Here is a 16,878-nt window from a genome sequence, read left to right as displayed (position 1 = left end):
CAATTAAAAAGTTAATTCAGAGTTGGAGAATTCAACTCGGTTTTGGTTTAGATAACAACTTGGAGAATTCAATTCATTTGCGTTCAACAATAAATCCGAAATAAACTAATCCAAAACATTGGGGAAGTATACTCGAAAAAGGATACAAAATTTTGAGAATATAAGGAAATGGGCATGCTGTATTTAGTTTAATCTGATCATCGAACACCGATGGATTATGGAACAGCAAAAAGAAAAAAGTTGAAAACTTTAGGATGAATGGATAGGAACTGATGACGAACACGACGGCCATAAAAAAACCTCAACGGGGGCCGTTCGTTCGCGCGGCTGGAAGATGATGACGGAGACTAACGAGGATGACGACGGTTAGCTTACTGCTGAGGGATTTGAGTTGGTGGGTGGCTGGGTGCTGTCAGCTTTCGTAGAAGTGAACAGTAAATACTGAAATTATACCCGAACCGAAATCCAAACCGATTAGGTTTTAGTTTGCAACTCATTCAGGTTTAAGAGTCAACTCAAACTAAATAGAACTGGAGTCAAATTTTGGGTTCAGTTTGGTTCAGATTGTCCCAGTTCCTAGTCAGGCAAAAATATTTAAAATATTTGAAACCTATAAATTCAGCTATTACTTCCACTAGTGAAACTATAGAGTCAAGGGTGTCCAAACTTAATCATTTTTATTAATTTAATTAGGTTTATTTATTTGGCCATTTGTTCTCTATTCATCGTACCAAACGAAAGCCATATACAATTACAGCAAAATATTATAATGTTATGACATCAATGTCAATGTCATGATAATATAAAATTTTTAAATTATACTTATGATTAATAAATGAAAGGTGAGATAAATAAATTAATATAAAATTATAAATTATTAACACAATTAACATAGTTTCCAGTTAGTAAAAAAATAGTTTATTTATTTATTTTATTTAAACAATAAAACTCATCAATTGAAAAAACAAATTATTGAAAACAAGTAGAATAAGTTTTATTAAATTAGTTTAACCATAAATTATATATTCATTATAGGACATTTATAAACTTTTTGTTTCATTTTTTACATAATATTTGTTTTCTACACAAATTGATTAAGTGAAAATATTTGTCTTGATGTGGATCAAGTCAAATCAAAATAAAAGGATATTCTTATCTTACTAGAAAAATATTTGATATATTGATAAAATTATGTATAATTTTTTAGTCTAGTGTATATTTCATTCATGTAACTTTAAACTTGTTCCTTGCTTGTATTTAGTTGGGGTTGTTGTTGAGTAGGTGTGGAATGATACAAAAACCAAAATCACTTCATCTTACAATAGTTTTGAAAAATATTGAAAAAATAGTTTTTTAAAATATGATTTCGAAAATAAGTTTTATCCTTAATAAAACAACATTAGTATTACATAATTCCAAAACTATTATTATTCAATTTAAAAATAAAATCAATTTATATATAAAGTAATCAATATTATAATGAGTTTTTATTTTACACATGTAATTTTTTTTCAATCACTCTTATGTTTCATTTTCAAAATTTATGCTTTATTTTGCATTTAATGTTGATTTACTAGTCTTATGTTATGTTTGTAAGTTTTTAATTTATTTACCATTAATATATTTATTTACCAATTTTATATTAATTTACTTATTTTATCTTTCATTTTGCACATCTTATATTTCATTTCCAAATTTTATATTTTATTTTGACACAGTGTTGATTTACTAGTTTTATATTATATTTGTAATTTTTTAAATTTTAACCAATAATATGTCAATTAATTTCTCTTTTTTAATTTGCTTGTTTCACCTCTTATTTATTAGTCTTATTCTTAATTTATATAATTTATGTTTTATTGCGCATTAATGTTGATTTATAAATTTTACGTTTTATTTGTAGGCTTTTGTTTAGTTTACCAATAATACACTAATTTACTACTCTTATATTTATTTACTTATTTTATTTTTCATTTATAAGTTTTATTTTATTTATACAATTTATCTTATACTCATTTACATAATTTATGTTCAATCACAGTGTTGATGCAGTGATTTTAATCACAACACCGTAAAATAAATTATGATCACAACAATACTTATTAAAATTTCTCATGTTTTTGTTTCATTTTAATAGTCAATCTACAACGGGGGCACTCTTTACATACACATGATAATCTAATTTTTTTTTTTTTAAAAAAGAAAAATAAAACATACATAATATCAATTAAGCCACTATGTAGTTCGAGTTGTAAAGAGACTCTCATTTTCTTTCTCATTTTTTTAAATTGAATAGAGGTAGATATCTTTTTTATTGATTTATGGTCGAGAAGATGTACTTTAATATTTGTGACGATAAAAATTTAAATTATGTCAGAGTAAAATTGATTTAAATGGTTTCAATAAATATCTAATATAAATATTAATAAACATATAATTGCAGTAATTAAAAGAAAACAGAAAAAGAAAACGTATATCACTGAATTATGAAAAACCTTAGAAACAGCTTAGTGTGGGGTCACAACAAAGTGTAACTGTCATAAGAATTAAAACTTTGCCACAGAGTTCTTAATGCATTATTATTACGATTAAAAAAAATCAAATTAACCATATTCTTTGGTTGTTCGATGAAGAAGAGAGAGGCACGACTCGCAAGCCACGTGAAGTGGGCATGCTTCGATGAAAAAGCCCACTACTTTTTGGCAGTTCGGCTACGCTTCCCAGGCAAATTAAAGGGGGAAAGCGAAAGAAGCAACTAGTTAATTATGTTCTTCCGAGGAAAAAAAAAATTTACTTAATTACGTTCTTTCCAATATATATATATATAGGGTAATAGGGGAACCAAAAAGACCGTTAAGATTTTTTTTTAAAATTTTTTTATTTTTTATTTGGAAAACAGCCGTTAAGTAACGTATCGTTTAGTTCCTTTACCATCACTTTCACGCTGTCCTCTTCTTTGGCCGGTTATATTAATTACTCGTACAAATTAAAGTATACAGACAATTAACAATTCTCTAAAATCTAATGTAATGTCCAAAGAGAATGAATCTACTTGCAAACGCGCCAAAGTTTCTTAATGAGATCACTAGTGGGGATGGCAACGGCCATGCTCGGGTCGGGTGCCGCAAAATAACAAAATTATTAAATCCGCATTGCGCCCACTGCAAGTTTGAGCAATTACCAAACTCATATCAGCACCCAATGATTTTCCTTTTTTTTTTCTTTTCAAAAGTACAAATATAAATTATAAAATTTAAACTATATAATTCAAACTATAAATTTATAAATTATTAAAAAAATGGCATATAAAATACTCAATCCTAATTTTTATCAATGTAAATAAGAATTTAAAGTTTCCACATTAAAACAATTACATAAAACTTATTAATGTAACATAAATTCTCCAATTTGTGTGCAATATATACACGTCTATCACAAATACTTTAAATTAGGATAAGGTCTAACATCATGAAAAAAAAAAAGAAAGAATATAGAGAATGAATAATTTCTCGTATTAGCTTGAGGTATTTCATTCGGATAAACAAGCAAAACCCTCTATCATTTCAAAAAAGCAATCATTTTATCCTCTATACGCACACACATCTTTATTTTAATAAAGTGAAGAAATTACTAAAATACAAAAAAAAAATACATATTTAAATACATCAGAGAATGTATTTTTGTATGTCAGTGCATTAACATCTATATTTTTTATATCTTAATAGCCTCCTCATTTTGTTAAAATGAGATCTCTGCATTGGAGAAAATTTCTCTCTCTCTCTCTTATAGTTCTTCTCTAATGATAACATTCTCACTTTGTAAAATGAGAATGCCACTAAAATATATGAAAATAAAAAATAAATTTCAATACATTAGATAATATGTATTTTTTCTCTATTAGTGTATTGATTTGTATATGTTAGTAACATCCTCACTCTATGCAGAGTTCTTCTCTAATGAGGATATCTGATGCCACACATATTTCAGTATATTGATAACCGTATTTATCTATTAGTACATTGGAATATATATTTTTTATTCATTATTGGCATCCTCATTTTAGCAAAATATATATAACTTTTAACTTTTAACTTGTTACAATATATCATTTTCGCTCATCAAGTTTCAAAATTAATTGAAAACACCTGTAGGTTAAGTATCAACATTTTATTTTTTAAATTTTTTTACTATTTTACCCTTAGATATTTTGTTTGATCCATGGTAGATAACATAGCAAATCAATTTTCTGTTTAAAATTTCAAATTTGAAAATCAAGCCAAAAAATCAAAAAAATAATTTTTTAAATAAAAATTGCCACGCGACTTCTAGGTGCTTGTTGAATTGGACTAGTTCTATTCAGTTTTCTGATTCGATTCGGTTTTTTCGGTTTCAATTAAATTATTATGAGCTCCAGTTTGGTTCAGTTCAATTTTGGAATAAACTGAAATTTTTTTATTCAGTTCAGTTCAAGAATTTTAAATAATTGGTTTGAAAATTTCTTTTTGGCTTGGTTTCGATATAATCCATTCGGTTTTACACAGAATCATAATATCTAATTTTATTTTTTTTAAGAAAAACTACCGAACCAGACTAGTACTTTTTTAGGCATGGTTTAACTCTACCCACCCCTTCGTGCTAGTAGAAATACAAAGTGAAACTAAACCTCATTTCATAATGTAATTAAATTTTCTTATTGTCTGATATTCTTTTAAGCAAAATTTATTAATTGGTGATTAATAAATTAAAAAATAAAAGTAATTAAATTCTAATTATATACTAACATTAAAGTATAAGTGGTACAAGATGTTTAAAAACTTAAGAAAAATTAAATTAGGAAGGGAACGATAATCCTTCAATTATACGCACTCACATGGCTAAAAATGAGAACATAACTGACAAAACCCGTTGTCGTTCAAGTGCTCTGCCCTCTTTGGGACCAAACTTGGGTGAAGTTAAAAACATTGATCCACGTATTAGTTGCAACATAACGTAGAAAATAATTTGATGCCGCTCTTTAACTACAATTGCATGATTTAGATGTCTGGTTTTGGATTATTTATGAAGAATTTAGGAGAAAAAAGAGGCAAGATCTAACACAAAACATGAAAAAGCATGCAAATATGTCAAGTCATGTGCATGGGTTATTTGCTTAGAAAATTTCTTGGTGTCTTTTCAGTGTTCCCTAAAAGTAAAAGTAAAAATAATGTCGTGTGCAATGCACGTTAGTGATCAGCTAGCAAATGCACTTGTTTTTAGATAATAGCGAAATTTTGACTCTTGTTTCAGCTTCATCCTGACACTTATTCCATCCAATATTAGCTAGCAATAAGAGCTGGACACAGGACTCCTACCATTTTACAGTAATAAATTATTCACTAGAAGAGAGATGAACATTGGATTAGCCACAGATAGCTGGCCTCCAACGCTACATGACGGATAACAAAAAATATTCTATAATAAGATGTTTAATAAATTAAGTATATATGATAGTGGGTAAATCTAAAAGTTTGAAATCAGGGTAAAAATTATTTGCACATTCAATGTTTGGTAAGTGTAGTAAAAAACAGATAGAAACAAAAAGATAAAATAAAAAAAATTAAAGACTAAGTAAGTTTCATCAGAAGTCTCATCATTCAAGCATCTTTATCTTTATTTCCTTAAAGGATGCTACTTGACTTGACCTTGGCAGTGAGTGAAGAGAGAAGTTCTACTGCCAATTTTCTTCTACATTCTTTTGCAAAACTGATGTAATAATAATAATAAATACAAGAATCTGGAATGAAAATGAAGCGGCAAAATTTGGAGCTGCCTTTAGGGATTATTTATGTTCAAGAGGCAAGGGGTGGTGATCACTTCGCAATTCACATGATATAATACAAAATATATATCATATGAAGTGCCATGTGGAGGGGGCGTAGTCTTCAAAGTTGAGAGTGGTCCAACCGCTAAGCCCTAGAGAGAGGGAATCAGAATCCCATCTCCTTCTTCATCATTGATTCAGCATTCCCATATTAATCTAGACCAATCAACTATTTTTTAACATAAGTTATTTGGGAAGTGCTTTCTCTCAGCATATGGGAAGCACTTTGCATAAAATTATATCTGCACATTTTCCCCCCTGACAGGAACTTTGAATATTATTAATTCATCCTATCTATTCATCTCTAGCTACCTGCCACTATCTGATCAACCCTATGTAAAATAAAATCTACATCTTCATTCAAGGGTCGAGCAGTAACTTTAGAGGCGAGCAGTTAGTGATATTTTTATCAGGATGGTGCTTTAAAAACGACAGTCTAATTATTGTTTTTTTCTTTTATTTTATTATTATAGTGCATAGGGAGAATGTGAAATCTGCTTTTGAACCACAATAGAAAATGAAGGAATGTGTGCAGAGGACGAGGGTCGGTTGATATATATAGAACATGGGATTTACAGATTGAAAAATGTGCGGACTCACCAAATTCATGCAACCAGGACATGGAAACCTTAGGAGAGAGTGGCCCACAATATATTATTAAGTTCCCTAGATGCTTACTATAAAGTTGGATTCTAATAATTTACTACTGGGTTTCTGCATGTTTACACTTATAAGTGTCAGATTCAGATGGCTAGGCCGAGGGTGAGGATGAAATTGTATTTATGAAAAGTTAAGGATGGTGCCTGCAGAGATCTGAGATGCATGTGGGTTAAATGAAAAGAGAGAGAGATAAAAGGTGCATGCTTTGTGTGAAATATAATTGTGAACACGAATATAAGAGCATCGACAAGACAAATGACTGAGATGTTAGGTCCATTATATTTATAAATATGTAATACATATAGGAAATGAAATGAAGAATAATAATAGAATAGTTAAGTGGCTAGCTGGGCATGTACTCAAAAGAAATGTAGGCTCACATGATGCAACCCAGAAAGGTTTCGTTTTTTCTGTCCTGAAGACAAATCACATGGGTGGCAGCCAGCCTGACCACTGACCCTGACGCTCACCCCGCAGTTTCAAGATTGGAATTGCAACCCCACCAATCATTATAGTTCATGAGGTCTGTTTGGAAGCCAGGAAATTGATTTTCTATTGCATTCTTCTGCTAGCTGCTCTTCGATCCCATTCCTCAGGATTCAGTTAAGTTTATATTCTCCTCTATTTCTTAATTACAGTTAACAGGGGTTTATACTTTATATATATATATATATATATAAGATCGGGGACAAATCTTTGTTGTCACATTCACAAGTAATTCAGTCTTGATAGGGATTAAACGTCCTAATTCTTACTGCAAAGCAGCAATAATAAATTTTTTCTTTGAAAAAAAAAAGCAAGTAATCAGACACAAATTTAAAGCGGTTTCTTTCAACGAGAGAGCTACATCCACTTTCTGCCATTATTATAACCCAAAAAGAAAAAAAAAATAATAATAGTATCAAGTCTGACGCACTCGGACAATATTTGAACTCACGCTTAAAAATAAATGGCTCCCTAACATGACATCATTTAAATGCTATGATGCTTCAGCGTCAGCGAACCGTGGAATTGGAATTTTGGTTAAATGAGAGCTATAATGTAGAAACCATAAACTTAAATAATTTATAGAATAAAATCTATAAATTGAGCAGCCAAAAAGCCGAGGCCATAAGCGAAAAAAAGTAAAATATATATATATATATATATATATATATAATCGACCTTGGCTATGTATAAATACACTATCAAACTTAAGAAGCGGACCTTCTTGTTATTTGGAAGGTAAATTGAAAAAAGAAAAATGTCCCCGTTAAAGTGCTAGCGCGAGTTCCAGTCCCATCTTAGGGATTCTTATAATTTTTTTTTCTTAAATAAAAAAATTGAGTATAAATAATTTTTTTTTTCTTATGGGTGAAATAGATGTTCTCTAATATTTATGAAAGTAGAAACTTAAATTGTGCCATAATAAATATGCTAATATTAATAGATTGTGAAATTGTAACATAAATATTTTTTTAAAAAATTGAGGATCCAATCCAATAAAGAAGAAACATAAGACCACGTGATTCTTAGGGAGGTCGCTTAGACAAATATATATATATATATATTTATTTAAGATATCCTAATTTTCTCTTACTTTAAGATATTGACTCTTCTTGGCAACTTGACCGTGAAGTTGCTTAAATCAAGTGACCATTCTAAAGATCTCAACTCAATTTGCGTAATCGAAGACTAGTATCGAACACTTACCAAAATTTGCACCAAAAGTGCCTGCCTAGATTTGATCGCTATTGGATCCTCAATTTCTGAGCGAGTAAACTTAGCATTTCGAGCTTAATTCAGTATGATTAAGCATACAAGTGCGTCGATCAGCATTTGGGTCGTATTAACTCTAGTTTTCGTTACATTAACTTCTGCCTCTACTTTCCCACTGGAGCAAGTTGCATGTTACAACTTCACAAATATTGAGGATAAACATTAATTAATAAAAATTTAGAAACAATCAAATCTTCTTTCTAAATTAAGAAACCCTCGAGTAGGACTTAATTGAAAAGCCCAATACATGCATGCATCCATTCATACATACATACATGTATGTGTGTGTGTGTATATATATAGATAGATGGATGGATAAATTGAAGTGGTTTAAAATCTTAGACTTTATTAAAATATGAAAAATTTATTAAATTATATGGTTTAATAGTTTTTATGATCATTACACTATTAAACAATATGGTTTAATAACTTTTGCGAGTTTTCACAAAATCAAGATTCTGATTTGAAATATTTCTTTTTCTCTCTATATATATAATATGTAGTAAGAGTATGTATAATGTGATGTTAGTGTAGCATATCAACCGTGTATTGAATTGTTGAAGCCACAAGCAAAGCTGTCTTCAATGTTATTAAAAATTTAGCTTCTATATTTCTCACAATAAATAAATAAATAAATGAACAAATAAATAAATTATCTTTTATGCAGTAAGTTTAACGTTACTCGGGGGAATAAATCCCAATTAAGAAAGGACACAGGTATATATGAAATTCAAAACAGATATTGAATGCATAAGCCCCTAGAAAGATACTGTTGATAACAAAATGGAATTTATATGTATAAATAGATGATATATGTCACACCTTTGTTCGAAATTAAAAAAAATATATAGAATTTTTCGTAAAAGATAAGTTACCGTAAGTATATAATCTTATTAGATAGCTTAACAGAGATATTAATATTATCTTCAAACAAGGGAAAAGAAAAGAAATGAAAAGAACACAGCCACGTAAAATTTACTCTGCAGGAGAAATAAACTAAATTAATTTCTATAAGATTAGACAAGGTAATGGTGCGGATTTGGGGCGGGACCATGATCCCCGTCCCCGTCCCCGTCCCTGATCTGGACGCAGTCCCCAATCCCTTAGAAGACTAGGGATTGCTTCCAACCGGTAGCCTTTAGTTTATCAACTTGAGAGAAAAATTAAAATTGTAAATTAGGGTTTCTTTCATAGGACCATTAGAAGTTATATATATATATATATATATATATATATATATTAATAATTAGCGACAAAGATGGTAAACGATGATCATTGTTCAGATTTTGGATAGCCATTGAAATAGATTTTCTCTTTTATTGAAGCAGATTTTGAGTTATGCCCATTGCCGATGCATAGATCAAAACCATTCACTTTATATTTCTTATATATCAAAATATTAGGAAATCGTCATGCAATATATTAAAAGAAAAAATCACCAGTGTAATAGCGCCTTAACTAATCTTTTAAGATTAATTTAGTGGGGAAGCCAGATTTTTGAGATCCGCATTGGAGAAGTGAATCAGTCGTTTGGTAGATTGAAAGGATTATGAGAATAGTGACGAGTGGATTTTTCTAAGCTTACAACCTGTATAATATCAAATCAACGCTCACGAGATTCAGAGATACGTGCACATTATGAAAAGATAAACAGTGCCCTCTTCATTTGTTCCGGACCACATGCATGATCTAATTAGTAAAAGTAATCCGAAAATTCTTTGGCTTTCCAATCGGCCTATAATATATAAGTATACGCAAATTAAATAAGTATTTAGCAGCCTCGAAATAATGATAATAATAAAAATAAATAAATAAATGGCGAACTTTTAGCCATTGCATTTTTGTACACATGCATGGGTCCATGGGATTGCGAGGATGCGATCTTTTTATGCAAAGCAACAAAGGCCGCCTTAAGGGGCTGTTTGGTGGTTATTAAAGATGTTAGAATTGGATTATTTTAAGAGAAGGTAGTGTTAGGGTCGGTTTGAAATTGCTTTTAAAAGGCTCAAAAATAATTTTTAAAAGTTAAAAGTTAATTTTAGTATTTGATAAATATTTTTAGAAATTACTTTTGATAAAATTATCTCATCCTATAGTTGATTTTGAAAAATAAAAAAGAAGTAACTTTTTAATTATTTATAGAAATCTAAAATATGAGATAACAAATTATAATTTTGAGAATCAGTTTTATTCTCATTACAATTCCATATATATATATATATATATATATATATATATATCCTTATATATCTTATAAAAATTCAAAAGTATCTTTATTAATTAGGTAACAAAATGGTTAACTTTAAATAGATTATTATTATTATTATTATTAATTATATTGAGATACCAAAATAAAAAATTAAATGATAATGAATAAGATATTTAGTTCATTTATCAATTATTACATATACACAATAAAAAATATTTTATATACATGTTTATAAATGTATAATAAATTTTATTCAACATGATATTTAATTCAATTATTTATATTCTTACAATAGTTTAATAATAAAATTTACTAAACACATACTACTACTTATAAAACTTATAAATTTTACTAAATATTTAATAAATTATCTTTACTGTTGATTATTTTTACAACATACTTATTAATAATTATTTTAAAAATTACAATATTGCCAAACTACTCCTTAATCTAGAGTTTGGACTTTGGAGCCAAAATAGAGTTAAGATTAGTAATCTAAATCCCACCAATTAATCATGTGAATAGTTGATACATAAATCTTATAGAATCCCTATTATAAGATTTTAGCTTATAAGATTTTTAAAGCTAAAATCTTATCTTATGTTATTAGTCTGGATAAGAGAATGGTTTGTCATTTTTTCTTTTAGTCAGTAGATAATGAGTTAGACTAAAAATAGTAAAAAAATAAAAACAAAGAGCAAAATATTATTATAAGTTCTGCTATAATAATTAATTTAACATAAAATAAATATATTAGTTATTAATCAGTCCTATCTAATCTAATAATATGCCAAATATAATACATAATTATTTATCTTAAATTACACAAAATATTATATCTAATTTAGTGTTATTACAGCTCATCTCATCGTCCACCGTATTCTTATTATGTCTAGTAAACGCGCCCTCCGTGTGAAGCGAATAGCAAAAACTAAATTGCTCTCATTCTCGTGGCTTACGTGGCATACTCCGTGAGGGGGCGCACTGCTTACCCCATTGATTATATAGAACTGTTGTCACTTGTCATGGTCAGCTACCTCTGTACCTCTGTGGTATTACCTGGTAGCTAGCTGTGACTCTAGATTGAGGCCACGTGTTCCAACCGTGGAAAGGCGGTGGCTGAGTTCCAATTCCCGAACCTCCGTCGGGTAGTTTTGGTCAGTCGGTGGCGGAGGTGAAAATCAAGTTTAGTTTGTGGGATGCCGCGTGGGCGTGGCTGCAAGGCTTCGGCTTTTAAATTGTCGCTAACGCACGCACGCTATTTGAGAAAAAATGATGACGTAGATGGACAAAAACAAAACAAAAGCGTGGCCTCGACTCATGAGTCATGGTGGGTAAATTTACCAATGCTCACGGTCACGGGCTACACTTTACCATATAAATGATATATCTACCGTTTAAACGGAGTAATGCAATGTAATGTATTTTATTTTTCTCTAACATTATTACATTTACACTCAAGAATTATCAACTATGCTCGTGATGTGTGTTATTATTCCCCCCCCTCCCCCCCCCCCCCGCCCCTCTCTCCCCCTTATTGCGGCCTTAAATTGGTTCATATGCACCCGCAACTGATGATCATAAATGGAGATAGCAGAGAACGGTCTCTGCTTCATATCGGAAAATCATATGGCCTTAAAATACACGTAAGTTACCAATTGATTCTTTCTTAGAGAAAAGAATAATTGAAAATGGAGAATTACATTAGTACTCTATAATATAGCCAAAGAATCGTTCAGAGTATTTTGGTTTTAGCCAATAAGCTGTTGTAGAACAGTCAAGGGACTGAAAAGTCATATGGTATTGAGCGTCACTGCATGCAGACGAGTGTGTCATCAATCATTATGAACCATTTTTTTTTATTAAGTGCGCAAGATGGCGGGGCTAGTTTAGGAAAAAAATTGGTCAAAGTTGGTCATCGTTCAAAGTTACGAACATTAAGGAAGTGGAATCGGACACGTGGACAGCATTACCCACGGAGCATTTGTGCTCTTTCTACAACTATAAACAAGGCCCTAAATATGCAATCTCAAATTCAAGCCCACCCTTGGTGGAGGACCCAATTGCCATTTACAGCTATAGGGCCGAAACTCTGGAGGAAGACTTTTCTGAAATTTCATCAAACGGAAAGGGCAGTTCCTGTCTTTTTGTCTGGCCCCGCATTCTGTCCTCAGCCTTAACTTCGCCTACCCTTTAAAAGACCAGAAAAGCGGGAGACGTTGATAGAGGCGAAGTTATAGAGATACAAACAGAGCAACTGAGGAATGTGAAAAATGGAGATCGGAAAGTGAGAGAGTGAGATTTTTTTAGGCCAACAAAAGAGAGCAGGCGTGCTTTTTTAAAAAAAAAAGAAGATTGAAAGTGAGAAATAATAAGAGAAAATGACGACCGGAATAGTACATGAGCAGAATCTAGAGAAACAGATTGAGAAGCAAATGGGTTGCATGGCTGGTTTCCTCCAGATCTTTGACCGCCATCATATTCTCACCGGCAAACGCCTTAGCTCCACCAAACGCCTCCCTCCCTCTCTGGTCAGTTTATCATTATGTCTTTTTCTGTATTTGTGCTCTGTTTGGCTGCTTATTTCACTGTTTTGAAACTAAATTCAGGCTGCTGATTCTACCTTTGAATCGGAGAAGAGTATTGAGTCCTCTACTATTTCGAGAGAGCAGCAGCAAGGGAAATCCACACCGTCCCCGGACCGCTTCAAGCAATCTCCAGTGACGGAGCTTCGGCCTCCGTCTCCGTCTCCGTCTCCGGCGCAGGAGCCTGCAACTTCGTTGAAGACTGACAGCAAGGTGGCGCCTCCTCTCCCGGTTTTCGAATTCAAGGAAGGTACAAGATCGTCGTGGAAGTTTTGCAAAGAAGCTCCCAGGCTTTCTCTAGACAGCAGAGCCGTTGTTGACGCCAAGGGAAGCCTCAAACCCAGGGAGATCCGCACTAACGCCGCGATTTTATCGGCAAACCGTTGTGAAAACACCGAAGAAGCATCAGCGGGAGAAGAGTTAGAAAAGCAGCGACGTTCAACGAGCGTCATCGCGAGGCTCATGGGACTTGAATCGTTGCCTAACTCGGATCCTGAACCAGCTAAGAAAGCGGAGCTACGAAGATCCGCTTCCGAGTCTAGAGTCTCCAAAGATCAGTATCGTTTCATCGACGGGATTAACTTTCAGTTAAAACAATCGCAGCCGTCGTATTCGCAGATGAATGCGAGGCAAAATCAAAACAATGCAGGTACCGAAGAACGAATGGTGAATGGGCGACGTGTAGATCCAAAGCAGCTCAATGTACGAAGTGTGAGAAGCGAGTCAGCTAAAGCACCCCAAAGAGGAATAGTTCAACTGCAAAAGAAGAGCTTCTTCGACTCGGCCGATTTTTTTCCCGAGCCGAAACAGAGCGTTTCCATATACGGAGAGATTGAGAAGAGGCTTAAAATGCGAGGAATCGACGAGCCTTCTAAGGATCTCGAAACTCTTAAGCAAATCCTTGAAGCTTTGCAACTGAAAGGCCTTTTACATCCGAAGAAACCCTCAAGCCAGGCTTCAAGTCTAAGAAACTTCGCCTATGATGAATCTCCAATCGTCGTTATGAAGCCGGGGGCAATTAATCGGCAAGGAATAGCCGGCAACGACTCGTCATCTCCTTCAAGTTTTCGAAGGGCAGGAACTCGTTGGAGCTTGAATTTCTCCGGTGAGATGTCGCCAGGGGTGAGCCCGAGACGTGACAGACCGGAGATTGACCGGAATGTACGGAACCACAGCAGTCCTATCCGAGGACGAAACTCGATTTCGCCGACCAGAAGCGAGACCAGCATTAGAAGTCCAAGCAGGAGAAGACCGTTGAGTATCGATACGCAGAGGAAAGTGAATAATGAGTCCACGGTTATGGAGCAGAGCAGAGTATCTCCAAGGAGTAAAGTGAAAAGGATTGGATCAGATCAGACGACAAACCGTTCTCCGAGATTGGCCAAACCAATGGCTGAGATTTGTCACAAGGACGATAAGTTACTCACCCCAGCGGAGGATGAAGTATCCACGATTTCTGAATGTAGTATAAGCTGCACCTCTTCTCAAACTGATACTGAGGTAAGCTGCTAATTGATAGTATTTCCAAAAAATAAAGAAAAAAAAGTTTATTTTATTTCCGTTTTAATAACAAGTATTAATTAAATTTCTAAATTGTAATGTAGAGATCAAAAGTGGAGGAGTACAAGGAAGGGAGGAGCTTATTGGAGAGATGTGATAAGCTGCTACACAGTATAGCGGAAATAACTGCGAGCGAGTTGCAACCGAGTCCGGTATCGGTGCTTGACTCATCGTTTTACAAGGACGAGTCGTCTCCTTCTCCTGTTATGAAACGGAGCATTGATTTCAAAGGTGCGAGACTCTTTCATTTTTTTTTCCCTGCCATTCCGTTTAATTTGTGCACAGTTCGACATTGATGGCTTGGCTTTCTGGATTTGCATTTGACTATCGTGACGTCTTTGATTGTATGCTACTACTGCTAGGCCCGTTTAAGTCAATGCTGTACGTTCAATAGTAGTAGATATTTGTCCCTGTCCTCTCTCTCCTGGTTTTGGGTAGAAAATGAAATTAATTAGGTTTTAATGTAGTGCGATTTGTTTAATTAACATTAAATTGTTGATTACCTGGTTCGGGTACAGAAAAAGGCTGAGCTAAGTTTTAGAGAGGTAACAGTGAACACCATGACTGTATGATGTAGTGGGAAATCTAAATTATTTATGTGGCACGAGCAATCACGTGGGATTGATTATCAAGGGTACCCACTGATGCCGATCGTCGGATTCATTGACGAGAACGACGAAGCTGGATTTTGGAGTGAAAAATTAAATGCGTGAACTACAACTGTGATTGATGATGGTACTTAAAAAAGGGCAGTGACTGGAACCTCTTTTTCTGCAAAATTACCTGATCTGGGTAAAATCAAATCCCAGTGGTTAGCTTAGCCTGGTTGAATCTTGAAATGGAATATGTTCGCTGAACCTTACTGACAGGTGTCCATTGGGATGCCATCGATAGCTATGCATTTTTATGCTGCTGCCTTTGGTTTTGTTATGGAGTGGCCCACGTTGGTAACCAATCAGAGGCATCTTCAATTTCCTTTCTTTGTCACTGTCAGCATCTTTAAGCTTTTGTTATGTCAGTATGTTACTCATATTGAATGAAAATTGTTTGGCGTTCGATCAATGGTGTGGGCTCTACTATAGGTTTTGAGTCTTTTGACATTTTCTACTGTTGTTTGCTATGTTAGCAGCTACGTATCTGACTCTTGTGCATTTTACCTGGTGTAAATAACAGACCAGCAAAACGAATTGGAAGATGATATCTGGAGCCTAGGGATTTCATCTGTGGAATCAAAATCGGAGGATGATGACTCTGATTTCACCTACATTTCGGATATTCTCCGGGCATCAAATTTCCTACCGGAAGATTCAGATATGTTTTTATTGCTAGAGAAGCAACAATATCTCAAGGGAAAGGATACCTCCAAGGTCTCAAGACTGCAGAGAAAGCTTATATTTGATACTATCAATGAAATTCTGATTCGCAGGAGGCAATTGCCACCATGGAAAGTCGTTTCTTATGCAAATTCCAATTCTGGGCAGGCTTCACTGCAACAAATTTGGTTGGAATTTCAGAAAATCCGGGAGAGGGACTCATCTGATGACTTGTTTAATGTCATATGTGGTGTGCTAAAAAAGGACTTAGCGGGGGATGCCATTAACGGGGATTGCCCGATTGAGATGTCCGAGGCAGTGCTTGACATAGAACGGCTCATATTTAAAGATTTGATCGGGGAAACCATCCGTGATCTCGCTGCCTTTTCCGGGAAACGTAATCCAGTAGCGGCGCTGCCTCGTAGGAAGTTGATATTCTGAACTGGAAGTGAGGGGCTGAGGGCCAATTAGAAGCTTTTAAATTAATTTCACTAGCTTGGTATTGGCTCGTTGCTTTTTGTTTTATTAGCTTTCTTTTCTTTTTATTTTTTTAAAAATTAATTAAAGCTTGACATCCTTTTTTCGGTTTAACAAATTTGGGAAATGTTTGATATTTGATTAACCTGAAATCCAGGCATCATATCAAACGATTACTTTTCGAAGTTGTAAAAAGGTGCGATATAGTTCGAGTCCGGAATTGAAATGCTGTCAAGTGGGTGCGTGAGCTTTCAAGCATTTGGCAACCACGCTTAGCAATTTAATATTCAAAATGAATGCAAAAATTGACATTGTTTTTAGCGTTCAAGCAAAGGGAAAGTGCATTAGCTTCGTCTCTAAGTGAAGTAAATTATTCCATTGAACTGCAATTATGAGTTGATAATTATAGCTATTAGGGTATTAATAATCTTGCCACCTTGTGGTGGTTGGTCATCA

At 33.3% G+C, this 16,878-nt stretch overlaps 1 protein-coding gene across 1 annotated transcript; it reads left to right on the top strand.

The window, feature by feature from the left end:
* Window positions 1-12,546: 12,546 nt before the first annotated feature.
* LOC102612778 (protein LONGIFOLIA 1) lies at window positions 12,547-16,603 on the top strand. Its single transcript, XM_006479556.4, has 4 exons — window positions 12,547-13,018; window positions 13,097-14,572; window positions 14,677-14,863; window positions 15,806-16,603. Exons 1-4 carry the CDS (start codon window positions 12,869-12,871, stop codon window positions 16,384-16,386), a joined length of 2,394 nt encoding a protein of 797 aa, XP_006479619.2. The 5' UTR covers window positions 12,547-12,868; the 3' UTR covers window positions 16,387-16,603.
* Window positions 16,604-16,878: the final 275 nt, after the last annotated feature.

Source organism: Citrus sinensis, chromosome 3 (assembly GCF_022201045.2).
Source record: "Citrus sinensis cultivar Valencia sweet orange chromosome 3, DVS_A1.0, whole genome shotgun sequence".
Classification (NCBI taxonomy): domain Eukaryota; kingdom Viridiplantae; phylum Streptophyta; class Magnoliopsida; order Sapindales; family Rutaceae; genus Citrus; species Citrus sinensis.
This window is presented reverse-complemented; position numbering and strand designations above follow the sequence as displayed.